Below are 26,598 nucleotides of genomic sequence, written 5' to 3' on the forward strand. Positions count from 1 at the left end.
ACACACCAATGTTTGTTCTTAACTCCACCTGGAAGACCTGGGGAGGGTGTAGCAGAAGTCTTGGGTTTCCTTGGAGGTCTCTTGCCAAGGTCCACCCTCTGGGGGACCAGGGACAGCCACGAGGGGACATTCTCTCGGGCAGCAGTGTTGCCTGGTTTTCGAGTGCTGCCTCAGCCGCTGTGTACAAGGAGAGATCCCCCCCCAAGGGCAAGTTCTTGTACCCCTGCTGCCAAGGGTGAGAGGAAAAATGTTACCCAAACTTCCTTAGTCATGTGGGGGGCCTGCAGTCTTGATGCTGTTGGCGCCTTCTCTAGAACCACCGCTTACCAGACTGGAGAGAGGGGCCCCTGGTTAGAGGCCCAGGAGAGAAGCCGAGGCCTCATTTAACATAAGCGTTTGTTTTCAAGGAGTTCTGGCCTCAATCTATTTCCTAGTCAGTTTCACCATGGGTAATATATTCCCATCTAACAAATTCTTTTGCAGAAATAGGTCCTTCTCTGCTACTGTGGTTGATGCCTGTTCCTCTTAGTTAGTAATAACACCCATCCTGATTGTTACCATTTGTGGAGCCGTGAATCCTCCCCGCAGCCCTGGGAGGCAGATGGTATTGTCCCCTTTTTACAGGTGAGGACATGGAGACTCAGAGGGCCACCACGGTCACACAGTCACCAGATGGAGAGCTGGAGTTTGAATCTGTAGCTGTCTGGCTCCAAAGTGTGTTTCCCAGCACCGTCTGGTTAACACTGGGTCTGCAACAGACTTGGAGCTACAGAGACGGCCATCAGTTAAGTACGAATACTGACACCCTCTTTAGCTCTTTAGGGCTTGGAATTCCTACCTGTGTCCTTTGCTTTTTATTGGGGGTCTTCTTGGATCCCTCTTCTGATTGTCTCTCCTCACTTGTGGAGGTTGGAAAATAAGCAGAAACTTCTAGAACAGTGCTGAGGTGTGGTCACTTAAGATAGCAGAGAACAGAGCCCCTGACACTTTTCCTGAAATTCTCGGTCTTGGCCATTAGTGTTTAAAATATGCTGAATTCTTTGCAGTTTGGAAGTTGCTTTTGGAATCTGCGTACAGATTTTCTTTTCTTTTTTTTTTTTAATTTATTTTTTATTTAATTTATTTTTGGCTGCGTTGGGTCTTCGTTGCTGGGCGCGGACTTTCTCTAGTTGCGGCGAGCGGGGGCTACTCTTCATTGCGGTGCGCGGGCTTCTCATTGCGGTGTGCGGGCTTCTCTTTGTTGCGGAGCACAGGCTCTGGGCACGTGGGCTCAGCAGTTGTGGCACGTGGGCTCAGTAGTTGTGGCTCGCAGGCTCTAGAGCGCAGGCTCAGTAGTTGTGGCGCATGGGCTTAGTTGCTCCGCGGCATGTGGGATCTTGCTTGACCAGGGTTTGAACCCGTGTCTCCCGCATTGGCAGGCAGATTCTTAACGCCTGCGCCACCAGGGAAGCCCCCAGATCTTCTTTGAATGTGATTTCATAAAACATATGTAGGCACCCCTGCAGTGTGTGTGTAACATGAAAGGTGATCCAAACAATTGAGATAAGGGGGCCTGACCACATGGCCTCTCCATCCCTTCTAAGTCTGACTCAATCTATTTCCTAGCCAGTTTCACCATTGGTAATATATTCCCATCTAACAAATTATTCTGCAGACATTTTACGAGTCTGTGGATTAATCTTGTTAACCAGACCTGACCCCGAGCTTGACTTACAACCTTATAGTCACACCCACAAAAATTATTTCTCTTGGAAATGAACTCTAACGTTAAAAATAGAAGAGCCAACATCCAAATAAGCCATCATTTTGCAAAAGGACAGGTGAAAGTCAGTCCAGTGATGGTCAGTCAGTCCAGTGATGGTCAGAGCCGAAATGGATCTTACAGAGGTCCCTTTCACCCCCGTCCTGCTGCAGGGAAGACTGAGATCCGGAGCTGGGGATCTGCTCAGCACCCACAGCACCCACAGCTAGTTGATGACAGAGCCTTGTCCAGAAACCAGGCCTGTAGATTTAGGGAAACAGTACTGTGTGTTTTGAGACACACGGAGTCTGGCGCTTGGAGTTCTATATTCAGTTCTAACTTGTGATTTAACTGTTCCGTAGCCTTGAGGAAAATACTTAACTGTCTGAAACTCAGTTGTTTTGTCTGTCAAGTGGGCATAGTACCACCTTCACAGAACTGTTGCATGAATATATAAGGCAGCATAATGACTGAAGTGTATGTGGAAGTTTCTGTGTGTACCAACAAACGCTATGCTGATATTAACTTCTTGTGAATTTATTTCATTAACCATTATTTTCTCTTGGCCCTACTCTTTTTTGAAATCTATTTTAATTTTCAGCCTTTTGTTCATATGTATTTTAGTTAGCTACCTCCGATCCCCTTTGTAATAAGATGGGGTATACATAATGCACATTTTTGTTATTGTTGAAAGACCATGACGTGAATATGGACCGAGTAGGAATGTATACAGAATAATTTTTATCAGGGATGGGGAAGAATTTGATCTACTTAGGAAATTGAAAACTGGAAGCATAGACAAAGATTATGGCGTAAAATATGTTTATTAAGATGTATGTGTTATAAAGAAGTATTAAATAGAAAACACCTACAAATAATACTTATAACCAATGTTTAAGGGATAGGAACTGTACAGCTCACTTTTTCACCAAGTTGCTATGGCAGAGGTTTAGGGAACAGTGATCTGGGGCAGGGCCTCCCCCTGACCTTGCTATTCCTGTTGTTTCAGGAGGGCGCCCTGGCTCTGCTCTTCAGACAGTGCCTTGCCCTCTTCTGGTGGAAGCCTCCTGGGGAGGGCAGGGGAGGGATCCTCTCTTGGTTGTAGCCATGCTTTCCTGTCTCCTTTTGGAAGGTGTCCCATAGCTGCGCCTGGAGGTCACTGAGCTGGTCTGTCTCACCAGACCTTCCCCCCAACCCGGTCTGACCACAGCTCTACCTGAAGGGCCTGAATCTTAGGCAACATCTCCTCCATCTACTGTCTTGACTCTGTTGCTAGGACCCGACTTCCCTTCTGACTCTTCACCAGAGCGATAACTTTTATGTTATCCTCCTTCCCTTGCTGCTTTGGGTAACAGTGTGTTTGGGGGGAGCAGTATGAAAAGTTTTCAGAACAAAGAGCTGCTTTGTGATTCCTAGAAAAAATCGACTCTAGTGGAGATTGTCATAATTTTTTAAAGCCAGACTTCTTAGAGATTAGTGGGGAGGGTACTGAATTATTTACAAAAAGAAATCATTGACTTTTTATTGTAGAGTTGAGATTTCCTGTAAGTCTCCCTATAAAGTCATGCAAGCCACAGATAATTATTGAGCACCTACTAAGTAAAAAACCTAGTTAAAAAAAAAAAGAAAAAGCTAGAGCAGTCAACTGGGCCAGCATCCCAGAATCCCAAGGCTCTTTCGTGTTGATGCCCTGCATGCATGCTGAGAGCTGCTTTAATCGCTTTGGGTCTGTCTCCAGCCTCTGGAGATTTGTGGCCCAATCATAGATTCCTGTCATGTTGTGAAACAGGAATAACATTTGTGACACTGGAACAAACTCACGATGAATGGCTGGTTCCACTGACCAGCAGCTCAATTTCACTTCTGCATTTAATTGCCTGCAAAAGCTGTTTATTGCCTGGTGCACTCCTTCACGGCAACCTTACCTCTTAAATAAACATGTTGTACCCGGTTGACAAGGGAGAGGTACATATCAAGTGAACAGAAATAAATATGGGAGGACTCCGAGCTGCATCTGGGATCTCCTTTCAGTCCCCCTGGTGGGCACCCCCTTGATTGGCTTTTCTGAAGCTTGTGCCACCAGAAATGGAGACAACCGTTCCAGCCACAGTTGGGGTGTGGTCACATGGCAGCAGAGGTGATTCCTTCCTTCTGGTTGTTCTTTGGGGCTCAATCTGAAGTGTCTCAAGATACGGTGGCCCGTTTATGATTATGCACCTCACTGGAATGCATTCGATTATTAAATAAACATGCATCCAGGTCCCACCATGTGCTAGGGATCTACCACTGAACCAAATGGACAAAAATGCAAAAAGTAGGTCTTGGGGGAAGGCTGTTATCACCTGGTACATGAGAAGGAGGTTGGGGATCACCTAAGTGCCCTGGCTTTGAAACTGAGACACAGGCAGGCAGGAAGTCAGAATCTGACCTAGGCCTTGGAGCACAGAGAACGGCGCCCCTTGTGGCCATTACTGGGATGGGGCCCAGCAGGGCACTTGTAAACGCCGCCCCTCTTGACTGTGCTGCCTGCCCGCTGTTGTTCTCCATCCTGTACGAGCAGCCTGCGGGGGCCCTGGTTTTCACACTGCCTCCTCTTTTTATAAAGAGCGTGGTTCAGTCGAGCCTGTTAGCTCAAAGAGCTAAGAAGTGACTTCTGGCGCGTGTGCAGTGCGGGCACAGCTGCAGCGCCTCCGTGTCTGTGCCCTAGGGTCCCCCAGGAGGGTCCAGAGGTGGGGTGGGGGGATAGGAAGCCGAGGCTTAAACCGGGCTCCCACTCCCAGGGAGACAGTTATAATAGCCAACCATTAATTAGTTAAACCATTAATTTTTAATATTTCTAAATTTTAAAGAACGGTATGTCAGGGAGAAGGTAGTAGAATGCAAAATCCACATCAATTTTGATGATGAAGTAGGGGACTTCAGATAAATTTTGTGCTCACCTCAGGCCAGTAAGCTGCACCACCAGGCCCCCGGGGTAATGTGCATCTGGTCACCTCAGTCTACCGGGTGACGCTGGCTGAGAAAGAGCAAGTGACTCCCTGAGGACCTGGGGCCTTTTTTCTCTGGGTGAGGTGCTCTCTCTACAAGCACTCAGGTGGTCCTCTAGGCTGCCCCTCCAATCCCATCGCCCTCTTTGTCGGCTGAATAAACTAGCCCTGGCTTCCCTTCTTAGAGCAAACTGGTTTTTGGCCACTATTTGTTGGTGAGCAGACACTGACAGGCTCTTTCCTCTGGAAAGAAAAAGTTTTCAAGCATGTAGAAGAGGAATTTGTAAGGCTGCGTTCAGTTTAAAGCATGTAAAGGAATCTCTTTCCTCAGGAAAAGGAAATTAAATTAGATGTGGTATTTGCCTTGGGCTATTAGGGCTAACCCCCTCCCCCCCAATTTGTTTTTTAAAAGGGAATTACAGAGACATACATTTCTGTTGATGTTGCTATAATGTGGTGTATTTATTTTGTATCTGTCTACTTTTGTGAACTCTGTAATTCTAATAATTTTATAGGTGCTTATTTTAGGGTTTCTAGATTAGATAGTCATTTCATAGAAAAATATTGATACTGACATTTTTCTTCCCCCTAAATACCGCCAAGTTCTAATTTATGTTCTTAGAGAATTATTCAGTTTAGATACCAGTGGTGGACAGCTGGTGTCATCTTGTTCCTTATTTTACTGGGAATGTGTTTTGCACTTCACTGTCCTGAATGCAGGCTGTTACCTGTGCTGGTTTACAGAGAAATGAGGAAAAAAAGGACAAGGGTTTTTTTCTTACAGCTAAATTATCAATTCAAAAAATTGTTTTTATCGGGCCCGTCCCTTTCCAACACTTCTTCAATGAAATGAGGATTTTTTTTTCATAAATGCCCTTACTTGGCAATATAAAAAGTTGGCGACTCTGTTCCTGTCTCCCCTGCCTCCTTTTTCAAAAGTTGTACTAGTCCGAAGACCAGAGAGAGTCTGGAAACCAAGGCCCTGGCATTGTGTCACCATGACAACAGCGGAATTCTCTGGGGTCTTCAGTGTGCTGTCTTTAGCAGCTGTCTCAACCTCACTCTTTCCAGACAGGATGTTTTGGTCTTTTCTTATCTTTTAATCTCAGCCCTGTTAACGCCTTTATGCTAGTTCAGCATTTTGTGGGGCTCCCTCACGTGCACCCCAAGTAGGTCCTGCTTTCTGGGACAGTGAGGACACAGGGATTGGGCTTCCCATCTCAGAAGACCAGTCTTGGAGAATCTTCCATTTAAATGTAAAAGTCATTACAGACCACCGGAAGTTTAAAGCCAGTGACGTGAAGGTGTCAGGCTTCCCAAAGTTTGGGGTTGCATTGCCTCTACTATAAACTTTCCCTTAAATGGCCTGTCAAGTCTTAGCCACATCTGCAGTTTTCTCTTCTGAAACATAATTCCTCATTAGGTTCTTCTCGTTTAAGAAGAAATAATAAACCCAGTTCTCTTGGGCCTTTACATCATATTCCTACATCTGCAGGAGACAAGCTCTGTTGGCCAGGGCACCTGTGGGGCAGCAGTGGGCCTGGGCATCCTGGGAAGCCCCCGGAGCTTTGCAGCACGGGAATGCAGTCCTCTCTTTCTGTTTCTAAACGACCCCTTTGTGGACACGCACTGTCACAGAGGAATTGCTATCTTGTCACGTTCTAGATGAGTACAAGCCATGGGCATCACAGGCATCATCTGGTTTTTATTACACCTTTCCTGGAAGGAATGGTGGTTTTCTTGCACAGATTATGAAAATTGAACGATTTGCATGCTTTGATCCTGCAAGAGGGCTGGTTGTTTGCAAGAATTGGTGCCAGCGATAACAATATTCTTGGTGACTCTTGGTCTGGAACCAAAACTAAGGGAGGTGGTGGGTATTTTAGTAGCTGAGCACAGATGGTGAGAGGTGGGGCTGAGGAATGCTCCTTCACTGCAGCAGTGCACACGAGAGTCATTTTTGCAGAGTATTTTGGTTAAAAATGTGTGGATTACGGAAGAAAATGGAACTGGCCTCTGGAAACCTGGGCACTGGTGGAGGCAGCTCTGACTCCGAGAGGATCTCGGGGAGGGGTTGGGCCCTGGCCCTCCTAAGGGATTCTCAGCCCAACTGAAGCAGTCCAGTAGCATCCCAGGAAATCCAGATGGAGGGTAACCTCGGGTCTTAGGACCCTTTGGGAGACTCCAGTGATTCCTGGGCCGTCCTGCAGGGTCACTTCTATTCTTACATGAGTTCAGTTTAATCTGGACTGAGTTGGGAAACCGTGGAAAGGGCTGGCCTGCTCCAGGGACTACTCCATGATTCAGCTGAAGGCAGAAGGAAAGACATTATCAGTCTCTCGTGAGGTCGTTACACAATCCGATCTCTGACACAATAGCATCAGGTTAGTAAATGATATAGTCATTTGGGGATTCTGTAATCTGCTTGAAAAGTAGATAATTAGGTCACAGTTTTTAAAAGCTTTCAGATTTGATTTAGTTAGGCTGCTGGCCAAAATCTTATCTGTTTCCATTTGCCTTTTTAGTTTACTTTTTTTCCTAAGTAGATGTGAATATGATATAAAATTAGTTGCTTTTCAGAATGCTTATGTGTGTGCATGAGTGAGTCTCAGATTTCTTGGGAGTCCATATTTGTGTGACCTGGTAAGTGGCCCTCATTAGTTGGATAAAGACCAAAATCAAGGGAATGCATAATAGAGGCTGATTTGCCCTATTTTTGGAGATATATTAGGAATATGGTAGTAGAAAAATAAAAAGAATAGGGTTATGAAAAATCTCCATATTACAGAGTGTGCATAAGAAACTCCTTCGCGTATTTATCATTCATACCTCGAGTGCCAGCTCTGTGCCTAGCCCTGCGCTAGACTGTCCCCTCCAGTGCCAGCTCACAGTGGGCGGATGAGAGAAAGGACACATGTAATTCTCTGATCGCTACTGTGGTCAGAGTCTGGAGGTTCCCAGGGAGCTGTGGTGCTTGTGGAAGGTGGGCCCTGTGCAGTGCTGTGCCCAGGGACGAGGCGAGGCGGGGTGAGGACAAGTATTTTATCACTACTGTCATTTAGAATTGCCACTGCTTGGTGATAATTAGAAGCAGGTTGACTTAGTGAGTTTTATTATTTTAAAAAGTGCTCTACTCCCTTACGGCCTGCACCCAGGACGGGTTGCTGTCAGCGCCCCCTTCTTGGGAGACCCCTGATCCCGAGGGCATCTCCTTGAGATGCACAACCTCCTGGTGGGGGGAGTTCGTAAGAAGATTGAGGAACAGGGAAAAGGGGATTATTTCCTCATTTCATTTTTCATTCCTTTTCACAAACACTCTTTTTGGCAATTCTTAGCCAATACTGAGAGAAGGAGGGGAGACATAAAAATTCGATGTCTTGGGTAGTGGTATGCAACCAAAAAGAGGAAGGAGCGTTTTCTCTGTCTCTGTCTCTCTCTCTCTCTCTCTCTCTGTTTGATGGTGTCAGTGTAGTTTCTTGAGTTGGTTTTCAACTTATTTAAATGTGAAAAGTAGAAACAATTCAGACAATGGATTTTTCTTTCAAATATCAAACATTTATATACTTAAAATAATTTTTGAAGTATATAATGGGCAGATATTTCTGTCTCCCTCTCTATTACTAGGTCCCTGACATACCTGTAAAAGGCCTCATGTGGTAACAAACCCAAAAGAGGGGTCCTTGGGCGTGACCACCGCCCTGCACTGAGGCCCACACAGCGGGAGACCCGTAGGGGAGGGAGAGGTGCGACAGGACAGTTACTGGACAGCCTGGTGCTGGGCCCTTCATACCTGCTGCTCCGCTCAGCCCTGAAACACGGCCGCGTCGGGGATTGGTATCCACTTTTGTGGGTGAGGAAACTGAGGCTCAGGGGAGGTGAAGTAACCTGCCATATCACAGGCTGGCAAGTGGGGGGCTGGAGCTGGAACCCGGGTTTGCCTGGCTGACTACAGAGGGGGCACGTTTGCCCCCGCCTCTCTACCCTCCTCGTGGGACAGTGCACATTTCTTGGTTTTCCTGGTATGAAGCCCTGAGAGGTGTCATATAATGTTTTCTTACATCTTATGATATAAGATATTATAAGATATGACATCTTAAAAAATGTTTTCAGAGACTTGACATATTAGATAGGAGGAGACTTCTAGTCCTGATTGTATTAACCACATTTAAGTCACACACACATGCACTTCTGTGTGCTTTAAGGCAACAGATGTTTGGTCATTCTTGTGTCATTTGGTTACTTTGAGGTGGGCTCTCCATCACGGTTTTGGAGTGGGAAGCACCTTTCCATGCTACTAACACACCGTGAATTGAGTGTGCTGTGCCCATCAACGGTCACCAGCCTGCATTCCAGTTTCTGATGCCAGTTTGGGTAAAGTACATGTGTGCATGTGCTTATTACACTTAGAAGGTGGCCCCAGACAGGCTCACCTTGCCCTCCAAGCAGTCTGTCATGTTCAGTACTCATAAGATACCCTTCATACTGCTGATTTATGCTAAAAGTATCCTAATGTTTCTGACAGCTCATGTGTGACATGAATATAATCCATATTTCTTCGAGCGGCTAATCCAAGTGGCTTATTTCCTGATACTGCTGATAGGGCTATATCTCTTGGTGTCTCCGCCATTGAGATTCTGATGGTAACATATTGTTTGTGGGTCACTAGTTTTGTCTAAAACAGTAGGTTGGAACAGAGTAGCAAAGGTTAATTAAATTTGTCCATCAAGATGGGAACAAAAGTGGATGCCTCTGATACTTCTGGTTCTAAAATCAAAGTTCCTGAATGTGTGGTTACAGACATCTTTTCTTCTCATTTTCAGACCCCCAGTTTGATCTTGGAACAGTGAAAATGTGAAGAGTTGTTAAAATCCAAAAGCAATGACTAGGTCTTTATAATATGCAGGTGCCTTAATTTAAAATGGGAAAGGTGGCCTGGTTTAGTAGAGAGAAACTTCTGAGGCTGACTTGCCTTGCATCCTGCCTTCTCTGCTTAATCTCTTGTGAGCTGAACCAAGGGATTTGATGTCTTGGAGCAGGTTTTTCCTATGTTCATGATGATTACATTATGAGGACTCAAGTATCTACAGTTTCCTGTCCACCTCCCGCCTCCCCACCCCCCTTAGATGTTCGATGTGCAAGGTACATTTTCTCTGGAAAGTTACATTAAGGATGTCACCATTCCCAAAGCTCCCTCCACCTTTCTGCAGAGGTGTAATGTCAAGCTCTTAGAGACTTGCACGCTAGAGTGGAGAGTACTATGTCTTGATAGTTATTAACCCAATTTTAAAAATACAAACCAGCTCTTTCACCGAAGCTGTTTCCTGTTGGCTTTTACGTGAACGATGCTTGCATTTCTGCCTGGCTCTGTGTGACTTCAGTTGGGAAGTCAGTCACACAGTTGGGTTTGTGTTTTAGATTTGTGAATGAGACAAATAGAAGTTTCTAACCTAAGAGCTAGAAAATCCTGTGTAAGTTTGTGGTTTGGGAAAAATGAGGAAGGCACTGGGCTAGTCCCAGAGGCTGTTTCCACATGAACTGCCCCCCTCTCTTTTGTGAACCCCGAAAATGCATAAAACCCTCCCAGGTTCCAGGAAAAGGAACCATTTTCAGAGTTTGGCTTTTTCTTACTGTGTACCTATTTTTGAAGGTCCTTACTTTCCGTCACCTGATTCTTACACCAATGTCTTTCAGACATTTTAGACCAAGACCCACAATAAGAAATATTTTATATTGTGATCCAGTATATTTTATACCTACATATAAACACAAAATTAAAGTTTCATAAAACAGCTCTTACCATATTGTACACAGTGAATTCTCATATTTCTGTTTAACTCTATTCAGTTTCATTTCATTCATCTCCATACTGTTCCTAAAGTTATATGTATTTGCTGATTGCAGCCGCTGAATTACTTTGGGGCCCACTGAAGGGTCACAGTGCTGCATATTGTAAAACACTGGCTAGAGGAGTAAGCTGTTCTGTCTGTGCCAGTGATGCCGATGGTGAGAACAACCAAGTGACAAGTTTTAGGAAGTTAGTTTGGGTTTTTTAAAATGTGGGGCTATTTGCATCTTTTTTTTAACATTTTATTTATTTATTTTTGGCTGCGTTGGGTCTTGGTTGTGGCGCACGGGCTCCAGAGTGCATGGGCTCTGTAGTTTGTGGCATGCGGGCTCTCTAGTTGAGGTGCGTGGGCTCAGTAGTTGTGGTGCGCGGGCTTGGTTGCCCAGTGGCATGTAGGATCTTAGTTCCCCGACCAGGGATGGAACCCACGTCCTCTGCCCTGGAAGGCAGATTCTTAACCACTGGACCACCAGGGAAGTCCCTATTTGCATCTTAATTGTTTTTTTACTAAGGTCAAGAGAAATGGACCACTAATAAATGCAAGTGCAATCCTGGTATCATATGCTGTTTCCATATTTTAAAGATTATAAAGTGATGTGAATTCCTATATTATGCCTTCTCCAGGGTCTATGTTTTTTCCCATGGTTCATCTTATGGTGTATTTTATGTTTTAAAAATCTACTCTGGTATTAGTCCAGCCTGGAATTGAGCTGCTTTTCTTCTATCCTTTTTGAAAAGCTCACCCACACAAGTTTTGTTTCGCTTTCACTTGTGTCCCAGGCTCTGAAGCTTTGGTAAACATGGAGCTTGCAATTTTAAACATCTTAGATGTATCACTTCTTAAATTGTTTGTCCTCTCTGTCATACTGCATGCACATCCTCTTTCTCTCTCCTTTTTCCCCCTCCCACCTTCTCTCTGAGGAGGAAGAGCACCTCTTGCATTTCTGGACAAACAGCTCTTATGTTCTCCAGCATCTAAGTGCTGACCCTCAAACACAGTTCTTGCCCCCATTGAAGGAGTCCCCCTGGCTCTTCAGGAATCCCTTCCAAGGGCCTGAGTCTTCACAGGCCAGTCTCCCTCTGTTTCCTTTTTCTCTTCCTGGCTCTAGGGAGGGGAGTGGAAGGCATTCCATAATATAGCACCTAGGAGAAAGTAAGGTGGGCCGAGTGGAGGAAGTTAACTCCTAACGAAGTTAGGGGAGAAAAAATGACCTCCAGGGGAACAGAGGGACAGGGAAGGAAGAAGGGAGGGAAGGATTGTAGCTGTAGGGAGCCTGCTTGTGGCACATGACTCAGCATTGGGTCTGTTGATGTTTCAGTCATCTCTGAAATGTGTGTATAACAGCAGTAATTAAAAATAACTCCTTCCAGCTGCGATGTGTGGCATCCCAGAGGATGAGTGAGGTGCCTATTTAAGGAGGGGGATGGGCGCTTGCCTTTTAGGAAAAAGCACCTTGCCTAGGTCTAAGGTCCTCGGACTAGGAGCATTCTCAGTGTATGATCAGGTGAGCGTGGGAACAGGCATCCCATTCAAATAGTTTGAAAAGAAGCTTCTTTTAAAACTAAAGAAATTCTTTGATAAGGAGTTAGAAAAAAGTCAGCCCTAACCTCCACTCTTAAGCTCACCAGAAGACCTAGAATTCCACAGCCTGCGAAGAGCCCTGCTTTGTTTTATAAAAAGGTTTCTGTTCTTAAAACCAAAGGTTTATCCCACATGTGGCTTTTGCAGTTAAAAGCCTGTAAGTCACATGTCAGTGCCAGCGGGATCTTCACGCTGTTTGTTTAAATATCAGAGTTTGCAATTAGGAATTTTATCCTATACAGTCACTCTTCTTATGAAGACCATCCCCTTTCTGCGCCGACTCTAATTCTGTGCAGCTGAGCCCCGCTTGATGTAAACGAGACCAGGACTTGGTTTTCAGGAATCTCTTTTAGCTGTTCCCCGGATGGAGTGTTCGATTCAGTGTGAGACCAGACTCTTCCTATCTGAAGTGTTAATAGACCACCAGTGAGTAGTGTTTAGGAATTTTTTTTTAGAGGAAGTGGGGTCAAACATTTTTACATTCTGTTGGGATTTTATCGTTATTATAAAAAAGGGTGACTGTGGTATATAAGAAGGAAACCTGTGGTTCAGATTCATTGCGCTGTATGTTCTCAACAGCTTAATAAAATAAAACCCAAAGCTCTTAGGTTTTCCTCCAGGGTGAATACTGACACCGCGCACGTTCTCCGCCAGCCCAGCTCCCATCTGTAGGTCATACTCTGGTTCAGAGACTTGGGGTGGGTAAGAAGGTATAAAACATGCCTCTTGCTTGCCGGCTACCACGTGCTAATAATAATAGTAGCCGTAATTCACCGGGCTCCTGGGCTTTTAGGTTTTACTTGGTTTATTTGTTTAATTTAAAGGAATAAAAAATAAAATCTTGAGAAGAAGCAAGGCAGCATTGCATAAAGGAAAGAGAAGTTATATCCTTGCAGCAGAACTGAACAGTTCCTTTCATTTGTGAGCACCTTTTATCCTTCAGTAGAACTTTGCTATTTTAGCTGGAGGTGAGACACTGAGCACAAGGGGGTAGTATTAGGTTAGCTGAAAGCAGGTTTTCTCAAGCTGGGCGCCATCTGAATGTTGGGCTGGACAGTTCTGTGTGGGGCTGTCCTGTGCATTGGAGGACGCTTAGCGGCGTCCCTGGTCTCTGCTCACCAGATGCCAGTAGCACCCCCCATACACACCTCGTTGTGACAATTAAAAGTGTCTCCAGACTTTGCTAAATGTCCCCAGGGGACAAATTACCCCAAGCTGAGTACTACTGGTTTAAAATATCATACAACAGGACATTTCAAAGGTCTCCTTATCTACCCGTTTTTGTCTCAGCCCAAAGTCGCAGGCTGTGATTTTTTTTTTTAAGTTAGAAGGGAGTAAGAAGTGATCTAGAGTTTTAAATCGCATTTTTCCACGCCTCTTTCTGGACTTTCTGGGTGAATCACGATTCAGTTTTAACTTCATGTTTCAGAGGTTTACATGTGCACTTTGAAATGCATCAAACCGGCCTTCTTTCTTATTTCCAAGTCGTTGCGTGGATGGTTATTTGTAGATTATTCTTCTAGTTGGGAGCCGGTGAAGCGATTGGGGGCCTCAGTAAGTTCACATTTTAATAATCTCAGGTGGAGTCTGACCCTTTGTATCTTTTTCTTCTTTTGCTGGAGGTCTTTTATAGCTCAGTCATCTAGGGATTCATTAGAGAAATAGAAAGTCTGAGTTCAGTTAACTCAATATCTATTTCCAAATAATCCTTGTTATTTGATGCTTTCTGAAAACAGAAAAGGAATTAAGGAAAAACATATACATGGATTTGAAATTGTGTTTATTTTCTGGTGAGCTTTAGTTGAAAGACAAAAAAGAACTCTACAGTTTATCTGAATCTCTTTTTAAATATTATATTATACATATTGGGATTGGCAGCAGTTGACCAGTCTGTTTGTCAGACTTAACCTTTTGCATTTTTTAGTTGATACTGGGGATTTGGTACTTCTCCGGGTATGGGAAATATGTAGGTAATCCTAGAACACTGGTTCCTAATCTTGGTGTCACACTGGAATTACCTGGGGAGCTTTGAAAAAACCCAGGACCCAGGCCACATCCCAGAGCAGTGAAGTCTGATGCTCTAGGGGTGGAGCCCAGGCATCAATGCTGGGTCCCCACCTCCCCGTATTCCAGTGAGAGTGAAGGTTGAGGACCAGGGTGCATTTTTATAAATAAAGTTTTATTGGAACATAGCCATGCCCATTCATTTACTGATTGTCTAGAGACCCTGCGGCTTGTAAAGCCTAAGATAATTATTCTTTGGCCATTTACCAAAACATGTTTGCCGATTCCTACTCTAGACTCACAGTGAAAACTTTTAAAAAGAGGCTTTACATAAAATTCATAGTAAAATAACAAAATCCAGTATTTTGCAGAGCCTTGCAGGGTCAATCCTGTCAGTTTTCTCGTACGTGGGAAAAACGGAAAAGCATTTTCCCTGAAGAACTTACTGGAAGATATTGTCAAACTGAAAGGAGAAGGGCCCAACTCACCACCCAGAGCGGGGAGGCTCCTTGGGTTACATCACGGCGCTTTGTACTTAAAAGTCGACACTTAGCCTCTAGTTCAGCGTTCATTACTTAGACTGTGTGATTGACTTGACAAAGGTCTATGGAGGCAGAAATGGCTCTTTAATGCAAAGTGTGTCTGAGTTTGTTAGTCCCGCTGCAGCCATGTTAGATGGCAGCAGACCCCTGAAGGAAATCCTTTAACTCTGGGGAATCTCATATATAGAAAGAAAAAGAATGAAAAAAATTTAAATGTTTTTTACATCATTTCCACCTTCCCTCAGTTCCGGTGGAAAGTTGATGGTTGTAAAGCAGTTGTTCAAAAGAGTTTTTTTAGAAGGTCCTCCTTTGGTCACGGCCCCTAAAGGCTCCAAGTATGAGAGAAAGGATCATTTATTCTAGTCCCTTGAGCAGAATCAGCATCTCCTGATTGAGATGCTGATTGAGAGCGAGTCACACTGTGAGGTCCCCACCCCAGACTTGCTGAATCAGAGCCTACTTTTTAACAGGATCCCCTGGCTATTTGAATACACATTAAGAGAGCCCTGGGAAGCACTGGGCTAATTGATAACTGGGTCTGTGCAGTAAACTGACCATTGATCCTCACTTTAAATGATTTCACGGCTCCTTAATGGCTTCTGACTTGGGCTCACTCATTAAAGGCAGACGGGTTTTCCCCTTTGGCTATTTCCAAGGACAGCTTGCCTGCCCTCTTATTTAGTAAAGATTTATATAATGGTAGAAAATGAAAGTGGGGTGATTGAGTTAGAAGAGATAACATTTTATATGCGTCAAAAGAACAAACTGGAAAGGATAAAGGGAACTTGCCAGATAAACTTAACTTGTGAGGAAATAATCAAGTGGAATGGAGTCTTCTTTGCTTCTGCAAGAAGAAATAATCCACCCATTAGAACAGACATCTGCGCTGGGGAGCAGTTGGGAGGGTCAAAAATGAATCCCTTGAGCTTCTCAGATTAGCACAGAGAAATCAGGGAGTTAGGCCTTTCCACCAAGCGAAGCCATATTACTTAGGCCTATATCACTTGGGAAATTGTCCAGAATTTAGATGTTCATAGTAAATCTTGAGGAAGCCCAGTACCTAGTTTTATCCTGCCAGGCTCTGTCAAGTTACTACTATTTTCTTTATCAAGTAGTATTCTAAAGATTTGATTGAAAAACGTGATTTTCAAATTATGCCTTAATTCTTAAACAGAATTGGTTTATCCTTGAACATTCCCTTATGTTGACTTTTTAAATAAAGTTAATACCACCTGAATTTAGTTTTTTAAAGGCAGTATACGTACTTGAAGTCTAGCTGTTAGTTCAGCTGTTCTTGCTGTGAAGATCTATCTGATCATATGTTTAGTGCTCACTGTCGTACCAGGGTCCGTGCAGGATTCAGAACAATTCTAATGTTCATGGAAGTGGCCAGAAAGAGCCAGGAAAGCAAGAGTGGGGACCCCTTTTAAGCCTGGAGTTTCCATCTCCTTAGCTTTGAATGAGAGGTCAGGAAGCTACGGGAACTGCTCCTTACCTAAAAGCTGCCTGACGGTCCCAAAGGCAGGGTCTGTTTGCCAGAAAAATGCATGACTGCCAAGTGTCAGCTGCCACTACTTTTGGAGAAACAGCATGTACCTCCCTTCTGCCTACCAGATCTCATTTTATGTCCTATTAGCAGAATCCAAATCACCTCCAGAAGCCTGGTGACAGGAGCATCTGGAATAAGCAGATCCCAGACTTCCGTTCCTTGCTACAGGGAAAAGCATAGGAGGGGGTGGGAATGGGCTCTGAGCGACAGTATCCAGCACGGCCTCATGCTGACGACAACAGCTGACCCTCACACAAGGCTTGCGTGTTTTTTTTTTAAATATTCTCTTGATGTGAACACTGTAAGGTAACCAAGGTAAGACGCTCGTTTTGCCCAGGAGGAAACTTGTGAGGAAGTTAAATAACTTGCTCCTTGTCAAATGTGCTGGTCAGTGTTACAGGGGATTGTGTTGGCTCCTAAGCAGCGCTCCCTGGTCTTTACTGCCCTGTTCTCTTTTGTACTTACTAGTCAAGCATCCTGTGACCAGATGGAATTAGAGGGGTACTTTAGAGGGGCCTCCAGCACCGAAAAGGCACCTCAGGCTGCACAGTTCTAGTATTTCTAGGGTCTGTGCACTGGAGGGGCATATTCATGGGTGAGGATACTTCCAACTTTAATAAGCTATTCCCTTAATTTAAAGAATTAGGTAGTTCTTATAATAGGCAACTTGGGTTTCAATATATTCCTTCTTTTTTCTTAAGCAGATGAAAAACTCGGAGAGCCGCCACGCAGTGAGTTCCCAGTACAGGATGCATTCTTACTACCCGCCTCCCTCCTACCTGGGCCAGAGCGTGTCCCAGATCTTCACCTTTGAGGACGGCCCCTCTTACTCGGAAGCCAAAGCGAGTGGTAGGTTCCTGGTTACTCAGCCTGGATTTGAGGTGGAGAGAGGCTACCTGCCCAGCACTGGGTCTCTGGTCCTCTCTAACAGCTTACCAGATAGCAGCTGTTGGGGAAAGGTTGTATAGTATCCTTTAAAGTATTCAGTTATGGAATGATTTTGCTTTGCTAGATTCTTAATATCATGTTTCTCTTTTCTGGACACCCGGAGTGATAAGAATAAGATAGAGACTACCATCAGAAGCCAAAAATGTATTTTCTGGAGGATCTATATGTAATATCAGGGGCCCTTTAAATGTGGTTCAAGTCCTGATACTTTTGGTGAAATGAATCTCTGTATATTGAAGAATCATTTTTCAAAACTTTTCCAATTTAAAATTGAAGATGTATTCATCTTTTGCGGGAGGAAATAAAATAACATAATAAAACATTTTTGAATATAATAGATCTCAGAGTTTATGCAGTAGCAATGCAAATAACTCTGATATAATGGCTTTAAAATAAAAAATGACTGTTTAATGAACCAGAGCACTTTGAAATACACAATTCCTCAACTTCAATTTTAACTTTCTCCGCAATGTTTACACTGCGATGATAGGCTGGTCTTTTATGGCTGCTGTGTTTCCAGGCCGTGTTTTTAAGTTCTTTGTATTTAAGTATCATCTTTTGATCTAGGAAAGTGAGAAGCATACACAATTGAGGCAGTAAGTGGAAATCAGGGCAATAGTGAGTGAGTTGGTAGAGAAACCGACTACTAGAACTGACTCTACTAGACAAAAGAAGCTGGTCTTCTCAATAATGTGATTCTCTGTAAAGAACTGGCTTCTTGGTAAAACGAGTGCTTAGAGAGTGAGAATCAGAACCATGCTTTGATTTCCAAATTCAGAACAGTGAAGCCTAAAAAAGCTTTATTTACCATACTAAAATAAAATAAAGGATTTTGTTAATATGGAATACATAGGTCGAGGGAACCTGACCATTTTGAACTATAGAGAGACTGAAGTACACGTTACTGATTGCACTTTGACCCATTAATAATCACTTTTTATCAGGAGTGGACAAACACAATTCTTTATGTAAATATTCATATCGTATAATGTATACCCATGTGGTCCTTCTTTCATACTGCCTTTGATTCTATATATTTATGTGAATTATAAGCTCCTTAAGGACGGAGAACACATTTTATGTACCTTTTTAGCTGCTATGATGCCTATTTGTTTTTCATCAGTTGAGTGAATGAATGAAGGAGTGAATGAACAAAGGAATAAATGAGTCAGGTATGCTTTTTAAGTAAGCTTGCTCTATAAGAAAACACAATCCCGAAAGGTCACAATCCTAACTCATCGTCTCACGGAGCCAGAGTTTAGGGGTGGAACAGTTAAAAAAACATTTGCTCATACAGAAAATTAGGACTGAAACTTAGTTTCAGGAAGAAATTGCCTGAGCTCCTTGCTCTAGGAATAGTGGAATATTTTTAGAAGCATTGGCATTCTTGAGACAGAGGTGTAAATTCAGAGCAAGGCAGTAAGACAAAAAGATAAGAGGAAATTTACTAGAGCGGAGAGGAAGGAATGTGGAGAGGAGCAATAGGCATTTGAATTTATGGCAGGAAAGGAAAAGGCTCAGAAGGAGAGAGGTTACGGTCCAGAAAAAAAAAAGACCAGCCGCCCCAGGGTCCATAGTGAGAGACTGGGTGAATAACACCTAGGATTTCCTGAAACTTTTCTGGTGATATGTATGTTTGAAGGAGTGTGTTTGAAAGTGTGGTGTGAGGAGACCTCAGGCTTAACCTTCTGATCTTCTCTAACTCACTTCAGACATGAAGGAGTGAGCTAGGAAGAAATACAGTGGAATCTCAGTAATATCTACTTTGGAATTGCCATGGAGAAGGAGAATGTGGATTCATAGGAAATCCAAGCCTTAACTTATTTTTTAAAGAAATGCGGCTTTACGGCTTCCAAATATATGGTGTCTTGGGCTCCTACATTGCATGACGTTTTTACAGAGCAGGTGGGAAGGGGTGGGGAAAGAGAAAGTTGGGGGTCAATAGGAACACCTCAGGATCATCTCCTGGGGCATTGGATCCTCATTTTTATCATCAGCATCGACACAAGTGGGGGCCATTTAGGCCCTCTGGTAAATGGGGCTGAGGCTAGTGGCAGGATGCGGGGATGGGGACGGGGGCATCAGTGTAGTCATTTGTGAGAAGGTGGTAGAGGCTGGCTGATAACCAGTTACATTTATCAGTTCTATCAAGTTTGAGTTGAGGTCCTTTGGTTGGTTGCATTAATAAATAAATGACAATTTGTAAATAGTATATCAATTATTTTAGGTGGGGATTTATAAGTAATTTGAAAAACAGTTTTTTCAGTAGGTTTAATGTTTTTGTTAAAGTCTTATTTAAGTATAAATTTGTCCATTAAATTCATTTTTCTTCAGTTTCTTTAAAGATAAACCGCTCTTTACCATCCAAAGAAATGAGTCCAAGTTCAAGGTTTTCCCCTGGTTTTGCTGAAGATTGCAACATGAAAATAGAACGTAGGGGGAAAAAGAATTACAGGGAAAGTTTTCCTTTTGCTGTGTTGCTACTGTTTCATGTTTTTCTTTGTAAAAAGGCTAGGAGCCATTCTCTCACTTTTTTTTATGTCTTGAAAAGTGTTAGGACATAGATCAGAGATTGTGGGGCCTGGTTGTGTAAGACTTTGTGAGCCATTGCAAGCACTTTGGCTCTTATCTCAAGTAGGTGGGAAGCCGTTGGAGGGTTTCCAGCAAAGGGGTGACATGTCTGCTTGTGGTTTTTAAAGATCACTCTGGCTGCTGTTTAGGAACAGACTATAGGGGTGCAAGGCGGAGGCAGGGAGACCAGTTAGAAGGCTGTGGCCATAATTCTTGCAAAAGACGGCAGTGGCTTAGTCGGGGTGGGAGTGTGGGAGTGATGACAGTGTGGGAGGGTTGAATTCTAGATACATTTTGAAGATAGAACCACAAAGATTTGGTGATGAATTTGGGATGGGATGGAAAGGGAGGAGTGAAGGATGACTCCATCATTTTTGATCTGATCAAGTAGAAACACGGAGTTTCCACTTATTCAGGTAAAGAAGACCATGAGAAAAACAGGTTTGCAGGAATTGGGAGTTTAATTTTGCGTGTTAAGTGTGAGATGTACGTGAGCCATCCAAGTGGATCGTCAAGTAGGAATTGGATGTACGAAGTCTGAAGTGGAGGGGCGATTTCCCTGCTGGAAATAGAAACTTGAGCGTTCAGTGCGTAGATGTCATTTGAAGTTAAATATGGTGGGATCACCTGGAGAAGTGAGTACAGATGGAGAAGAATAAAGGACCAAGGATTGAGCTCTGAGGCCTTCTAGCGTTGAGAAGTTTGGTAGATGAGGAGGACCAGTAGAGGGGAGAGTCAGGTAGGTACCTTCTCCTACCCATGAGGTAGGAAGAAAACTAAGGAAGGCAAGTAAAGAAAGCATTTCAATGAACTGAGCCAAATAATGCTGATAGGTCAGATGAGATGAGGACTGGAATTGACCATGGGCTGTTGAAAGGTAGAAGTGATCAGCGGCTTGATGAGTGGCCACTGTGGTGGGGAGGTGGGGACCATACCGTGACTGTGTGTCCAGGAGCATGTGGGAGAGAAGCATTGGGGCAGTGAGTGTAGACAGCTCTTGAAGGGGTCTTGCTGTAAGTGGAGTAGTGAAATGGGACAGTACCTGGAGGAGGGGGTGAGTTCAAGGAAGCTCCTTTCCCCTTCTTTAAAGAAGGGGGTTATTATAATAGGTGATTATAAAGATTAGCTGATGCGAGGTGTGTGTAGGAGCATAATTGTCAGGGACGATGGCACGTCTCTGAGTAAGCGAGGTGGGGTGGGATCCCCTAGGGCACCCCTTGTAGCGCAGTGGTCCCCAGAGTGGGGCTGTGCATGCTTTGTTACTGGTCTAAGAGGAGATAAGAAAAGGAATTAAGAGTAAACAGCAATTTGACAGAGCAATTCTATGTTGAATCAATAAAAAATTGGGGCTTGTAGTTTTTGTCTTTCACTTTCCTAGTAATTCATTTTTATATTGAAGTAAAATCCACCTGACATAAAATTAACCATTAACTATTTTAAAGTGTACAATTCAGTGGCATTTAGGAGGTCACAGTGTTGGGCAGCCATCACCTCTATCTAGTTCCAAGTCATTTCCATCACCCCACAAGGAAACCCCATACCCGTGAAGCAGTCACTTTCCATTCTCCCTTCCACCAGCCCCTAGTAACCACTAATCTGCTTTCTTGTTTCCACGGATTTGCCTATTGTAGATGTTTTGTGTAAATGGAATCATATAATATGTGGCCTTTTGGACTGTCTTTTTTCAGTTAGCATATTTTCAAGGTTCATACAAGTTGTAGCATGAAATCAGTACTTCATTCCTTATTATAGCCTAATACGGTTGCATGTATGGATATACATTTTGTTTATCTGTTCATTAGTTGATGGACATTTGGGTTGTTTCCACCCTTTTTTGACATTGTTAATTGTACTACTATGAATATTCATGTACTAGTCTTTGTTTGAATACCTGTTTTTAGTTCTTCTGGGGTATGCCTAGGAGTGGAATTTCTGGATCTTATGGTAATTCTATGTTTAACGTTTTGAAGAGCCTCCAAACTGTTACCTACCCACAGTGGCTGTACCATTTTACATTCCACTACAGTGTATGAGCGTTCCAATTTCTCTAGCCAACACTTGTTATTTTCCATTTTTTGGATTATGATTCTAGTAATTCATTTTTATTGTATTTTATAAAAGCATCAGACTGTGGTGGACTGGAAACTGAAAAAAAAATTTAAACAAAACAGGCCCTTCCTTGCAGATAGTTTGAGAAACACTGACCTAGTGCCCAAGTGGAAGGCTGGTTTATGTGTGAGTGTGGCCAGGTCATAGGAACAGTTGCAGGTTTTTCAGGAAGTGGTGGTAGGAGCATTCTGGAAATGATGCTTCCTCAACTTGGGATAAGGAGGCAGATGGCACAGCAACACCTGTGTCAGTAGATGCACACGTGTCTACAGGTAGGTGGCATTTCATATCTGTAAACAGGCATTTTCTCTACAGGTGAATTCTTGAATAAGTTCTCAGAGTATATGTAGCTGGACAACAGTTGCAAAGAGGTTTAGATTTAAAATGGTAAAGGTGAACATACTTAGATCTTTTTGTCTGTTTATAACCTTTTGTGATCTCAGTTTGAAAGTTAGAAATGGTGCATCCTGTTTCTTCTGGATCTTTAGCCGCTTCCAGCTCAGATAAGTGGCAGGCTCCTGTGCAAACTCACCCTTCCTTTACATTCAAACTCTGCTTTTTTTAGGAGACAGAAATACACATTTGGATGCTTATTACCTATCACAAGCTATTTACGTATTAGTCGTCTGACACACATAGGATGTGAGCAGCTCTGAGGCCGGGTGCAGGGCGTTTACATTTTACCCAAAGGTCAGATGGCAAGGTCAGCAGAAGGGTCTCCCTGAGTTGAAGCCCTCATGTTCCTCCATGATGTCTGGGCAGCTTGTAGAGGCCTCTGTGTTCCCAAATAGGATTTTATGAATGCATTCAGCATTGGCAATTTTGTAGACCGATGAATCTAGAAGTGCCTGATTTCACTGATGGCATATGCTACCTTCCCCACGGTTGTCACGACTAAATGCAAAGTGGTTGAGCTTTCACCCACGGAATGGACTTGCTTAATGCTGGGCATTAGAGTTGGATTTTAGCAAAAGATGATGAGGTCGAACCTCCCAGTTTTGCAGGTGAGAACAGTGAGGTGGTGCTGGCTGTTGGAAGCACCCTCAGGTCTCCTCACTCATGATCCAGGACCCCAGAGCTGCCTTTAATGTGAGGTGAAGTGATAGCTGTCCTGAGCGGCTGCCGGGCGGGGGTAGGAAAGGGGTGGTTCTGTGCTCAGCACCTGAATGGGAACCACGACTGAGCAGCTGTAGCCCTGGGGGTATCGGGCTCTTCTCTGAGAGCCTGAGTCTTCTCACCTGTTAAAGGAGCGGGAGGAGCTGGGCCCTGTGGAGCCCACACAGGTGTTGTGAGGATGAGCTCGTGTCCCTTTAAATCACACATGCAGCAAGAGGGGCAGGGTGCTCTTCTTCCTTCCACCATTCCTTTCTGCAAGGGTTGTGTTGATGTTTCAGGCAGTTCTTCTTGTCAGGGAGAAAGCTCTTCTGGAAATGTCTTAGTCTTGCTCAGACAGGCGGGAGAGCAGGCCAGGGAATCTGAGGGCTGCTTCTGTTGTGTGTGCTCTGCTTTGAATTGTATGGCAAGCCTGTAGGAGAGAAGAACATTGACCCCTTGCTTTCCCTGCTTTTTAAAGAAAGCTGAATGGGTTTTATGCAACAGCTAGAAAATGTTGAGTTTACGCTTTGGCGCTCTAGGAAATGACTTATCTTTTGCTGAATTTCAAAGAAAAGAGCACTTGGCTGGTAAACCTATTTTCCTTATGTGACCTTTTTATTCTCAGCTTTAGCTTTGAACAGAGAGGTAAGTGCACCATTCATTGGCAGTGACTGTGGAAGCCGATGCGTGCAAAGGAATGGACCCCCCAGGAGGGAAGATCTGGCTCAGATCCCCAGCTCTGGGCTGGATTGTAAGATGCTTGTTTAATCTCTTAGAGCTTTAGATCCCTCATCTGGAAGGTTGAAAAAGGTAATAAGAGCTTTATCTATTTTTATATATGGATCACAAAAAAATTATGTGAAAGCATGGCAGCAGCTATCAACTCCCTTAATCTCACGTGAAGACCCATCACCATGTCTTATATATCTTTTGATTTCAGCAAGTGCCTGGCACTGGGCCATACAAATGAAAGTGATCACAGTCATCAAGGAGGCTGTGTTTTTAGCCCTACAGGGACCCTGCTTGAAATGAACCATATGTGTATTGTGATTCTTGAAATTGGCTAGAATGATGGCCTGCTGAGTGAGGAACATGAAGCACACTAATTTTAAGCATATAATAAACACGGAGAAATGGCAGCTTTGAAGACTTACTTTTAATATATCACATATACGATATGTTTCAAAAGAAACAACCAGGGAAGAGGAATATATAAGGACACCAGCAGGTCCCTTTATACCTCAAGAATAGTATAGAAGGCAAGCTGAAATGCTGTTGCATGAGGACACACAGGCTTCTGTCTTCTTTTCAAACTTTTTTTCTCCCTCCATGAAAAGAGAGAGAGCTGATGGGACTCTAACATGTCCTCTGTGTAACATGCTGCCTTTTGACAAGGCCACCATCAGTGTAGAAATAGCAGGCACTTCCCAGGGCCTACCTGAAGGATGTCAGACTCACTCATGGAAGGAAGAAGTTCACTCACTGCAGCACTTCAGCAAGAATTACCAGGGTGTGTTCTCACACATGAAGGGCAGGGATCTCATTCATTCATCTCTGTAGTCTTCCAAGTGCCTAGCCTGACACCATGTTCTCAGGGGACTCCTGGGATGTTTCATGGTTTCTTGTATGAATAAGAAACTGGCCTCTGGATTCTTTCTGCTGGTGCCTCCCTGGCCCAGAGTTAGGCATTCTGATAAAGCACTTGATGAAATAAATCGGTCATGGAAAAACGTGGGGTGCAACCCCCAGGCTGCAACGTATCCTGGATTTATATCATGTAGAATCTTCCCTTTGAAAAGCTCGAATTTTAAAGACTTAAATCTTTGCCTGTGACGGGTTTTTGATTGATAACACAGCCCTGCATGAGAAGTCAGGAGAAGCTTGATCACCGTTCACGCTAAGAGAGACCGGGTGGAGTTGCAGGCAGGATGCCGTGCCATCTCTGAGCCTGTTTCTAGAGTTGAGGAAGAGGAGCCAGTGTAGGAGCTGAGGTCTCTGAACTGCTTCTCTGGTGTTCTTTCTGCTGGTAGATCCTGTGGTTTCTTCTTCCCTCCCTTTCCTTTTCCTTTTCTCACAAACACGTACTTCTCACACTGTCTGTAAGACAATGCCCTGTGCATATTGTGGGGATAGCTCATTTAAGTCTTGTAATCATAGTATTATCCGCATTTTGCACATGAGGACACTGAGGCATGGAGACAATGCCTGTGAAGTAGGGAAGAGAAGGGGGTCCTCATTTCCACATGGCAGGTGGAAAAGCTGAGAACACAGTGATGACTTAGCTGGTCAAAAAACCCCAAAAGCAGCCTTAAAAAATCCACAGGGTATCAGGTGTGGTATTTACATTACTACTCCCCAAGCTAAATGTAAACTTTAAAACACCTTTATGACTTGATTGACATGGTAAAGTCACTGTTTAATTTTGTGGTGATATTTGCATCTTCTTTTTAATTTTTATTTATTTATTTATTTATTTACTTATGACTGTGTTGGGTCTTCGTTTCTGTGCGAGGGCTTTCTCTAGTTGCGGCAAGTGGGGGCCACTCTTCATCGTGGTGCGCGGGCCTCTCACTATCGCGGCCTCTCTTGTTGCGGAGCACAGGCTCCAGACGTTGCGGTGATATTTGAATTTTCTTTTTATTTAACAGGAGGGAGTAAAGTGCAAGTGTAATATTTGACAGAGGCAGACATTGCAAAATTAAATGACTAGTTATTAGCTTTGAAATTAAAAGTGCAAATCGAAACGAAACCACTTTTTTAAAGTTTTTTTTTTCCCTCTATAGACATGGTTGTTATTCTAAAATTAGTGTGAATAAAAGGCCTGTTGAATTTCCCCAGATAATTTTTGAGAGAGACAGTATTTTACATTCTACCTAGTCTGTCAGTGGCTTATCATGAGGTTGCTTTTACATCTTTAACTTGTTTTTGAAAAACAGGGCACCTTTGCTGGGGTTTTCCTTTGGGCTAAAGATTGCAGTCAGGAGGGGACACGGAAAGCGCAGAGCTCTGGAAAGCACACTTTTAGGAACTCCCAAATGTCCTGACAGAACCAGATTGAACACAGTGACTAGACACTGCTGGCCCGTGTTTTGGGGGCTAATTTTATCTTGATGGGATGCAGGTGTGACGTTAGGCCCCCTACATGCCTGCTCAGTGGAGGGAACCCCATCTATTGTGGACACATGACACACCATCAAGTTTGCTTGTTCTGTTACTCATTCCATGACCACTTGTCTTTAAAAATCCTGAAGAGGCAGCACTCACGTGGGCATGAACTTGGATAGACAGTGGCCGCTCTGGGCAGAGCGTCCATCATGATCACACGTGAGATTTCCTCACTTGATTCTGACTTGAGCCCACAGGGCCTCAGCGGTTTTTCTCAGGCGCGGTGTGGAGTAGCTCCGGAGTTTATGTTCCCTCCTTGGTTCCTCAGAGGCCCGGCCCAGGCCAAGTACAACTTGAATAACCTTCAGGAAAGCTGTGCTGTCCTTCTGTCCGCCGCTGTCTTTGAAAATTGCCTTCAGAGTTAGTGAGCAGGAACAGTTAAGATTTACAAACAATGATGAAGCTTGTCATGCATCTTTCACCATCCATCATCCAGGTGCCGTGCCTGGGCGGTGAAGTG

At 43.8% G+C, this 26,598-nt stretch overlaps 1 protein-coding gene across 2 annotated transcripts in view; it reads left to right on the plus strand.

Moving 5' to 3' along the window:
* DMRT1 (doublesex and mab-3 related transcription factor 1) overlaps positions 1-26,598 on the plus strand; it is a 103,010-nt gene that overhangs the window by 44,781 nt on the left and 31,631 nt on the right. For both annotated transcript variants that reach the window (XM_068552972.1, XM_068552973.1), the window contains one exon: positions 16,955-17,099. In XM_068552972.1, the coding sequence (XP_068409073.1) occupies positions 16,955-17,099 (145 nt within the window). The remainder of the gene's footprint in view (positions 1-16,954; positions 17,100-26,598) is intronic.

Source organism: Eschrichtius robustus, chromosome 10, assembly GCF_028021215.1.
Source record: "Eschrichtius robustus isolate mEscRob2 chromosome 10, mEscRob2.pri, whole genome shotgun sequence".
Classification (NCBI taxonomy): Eukaryota; Metazoa; Chordata; class Mammalia; order Artiodactyla; family Eschrichtiidae; genus Eschrichtius; species Eschrichtius robustus.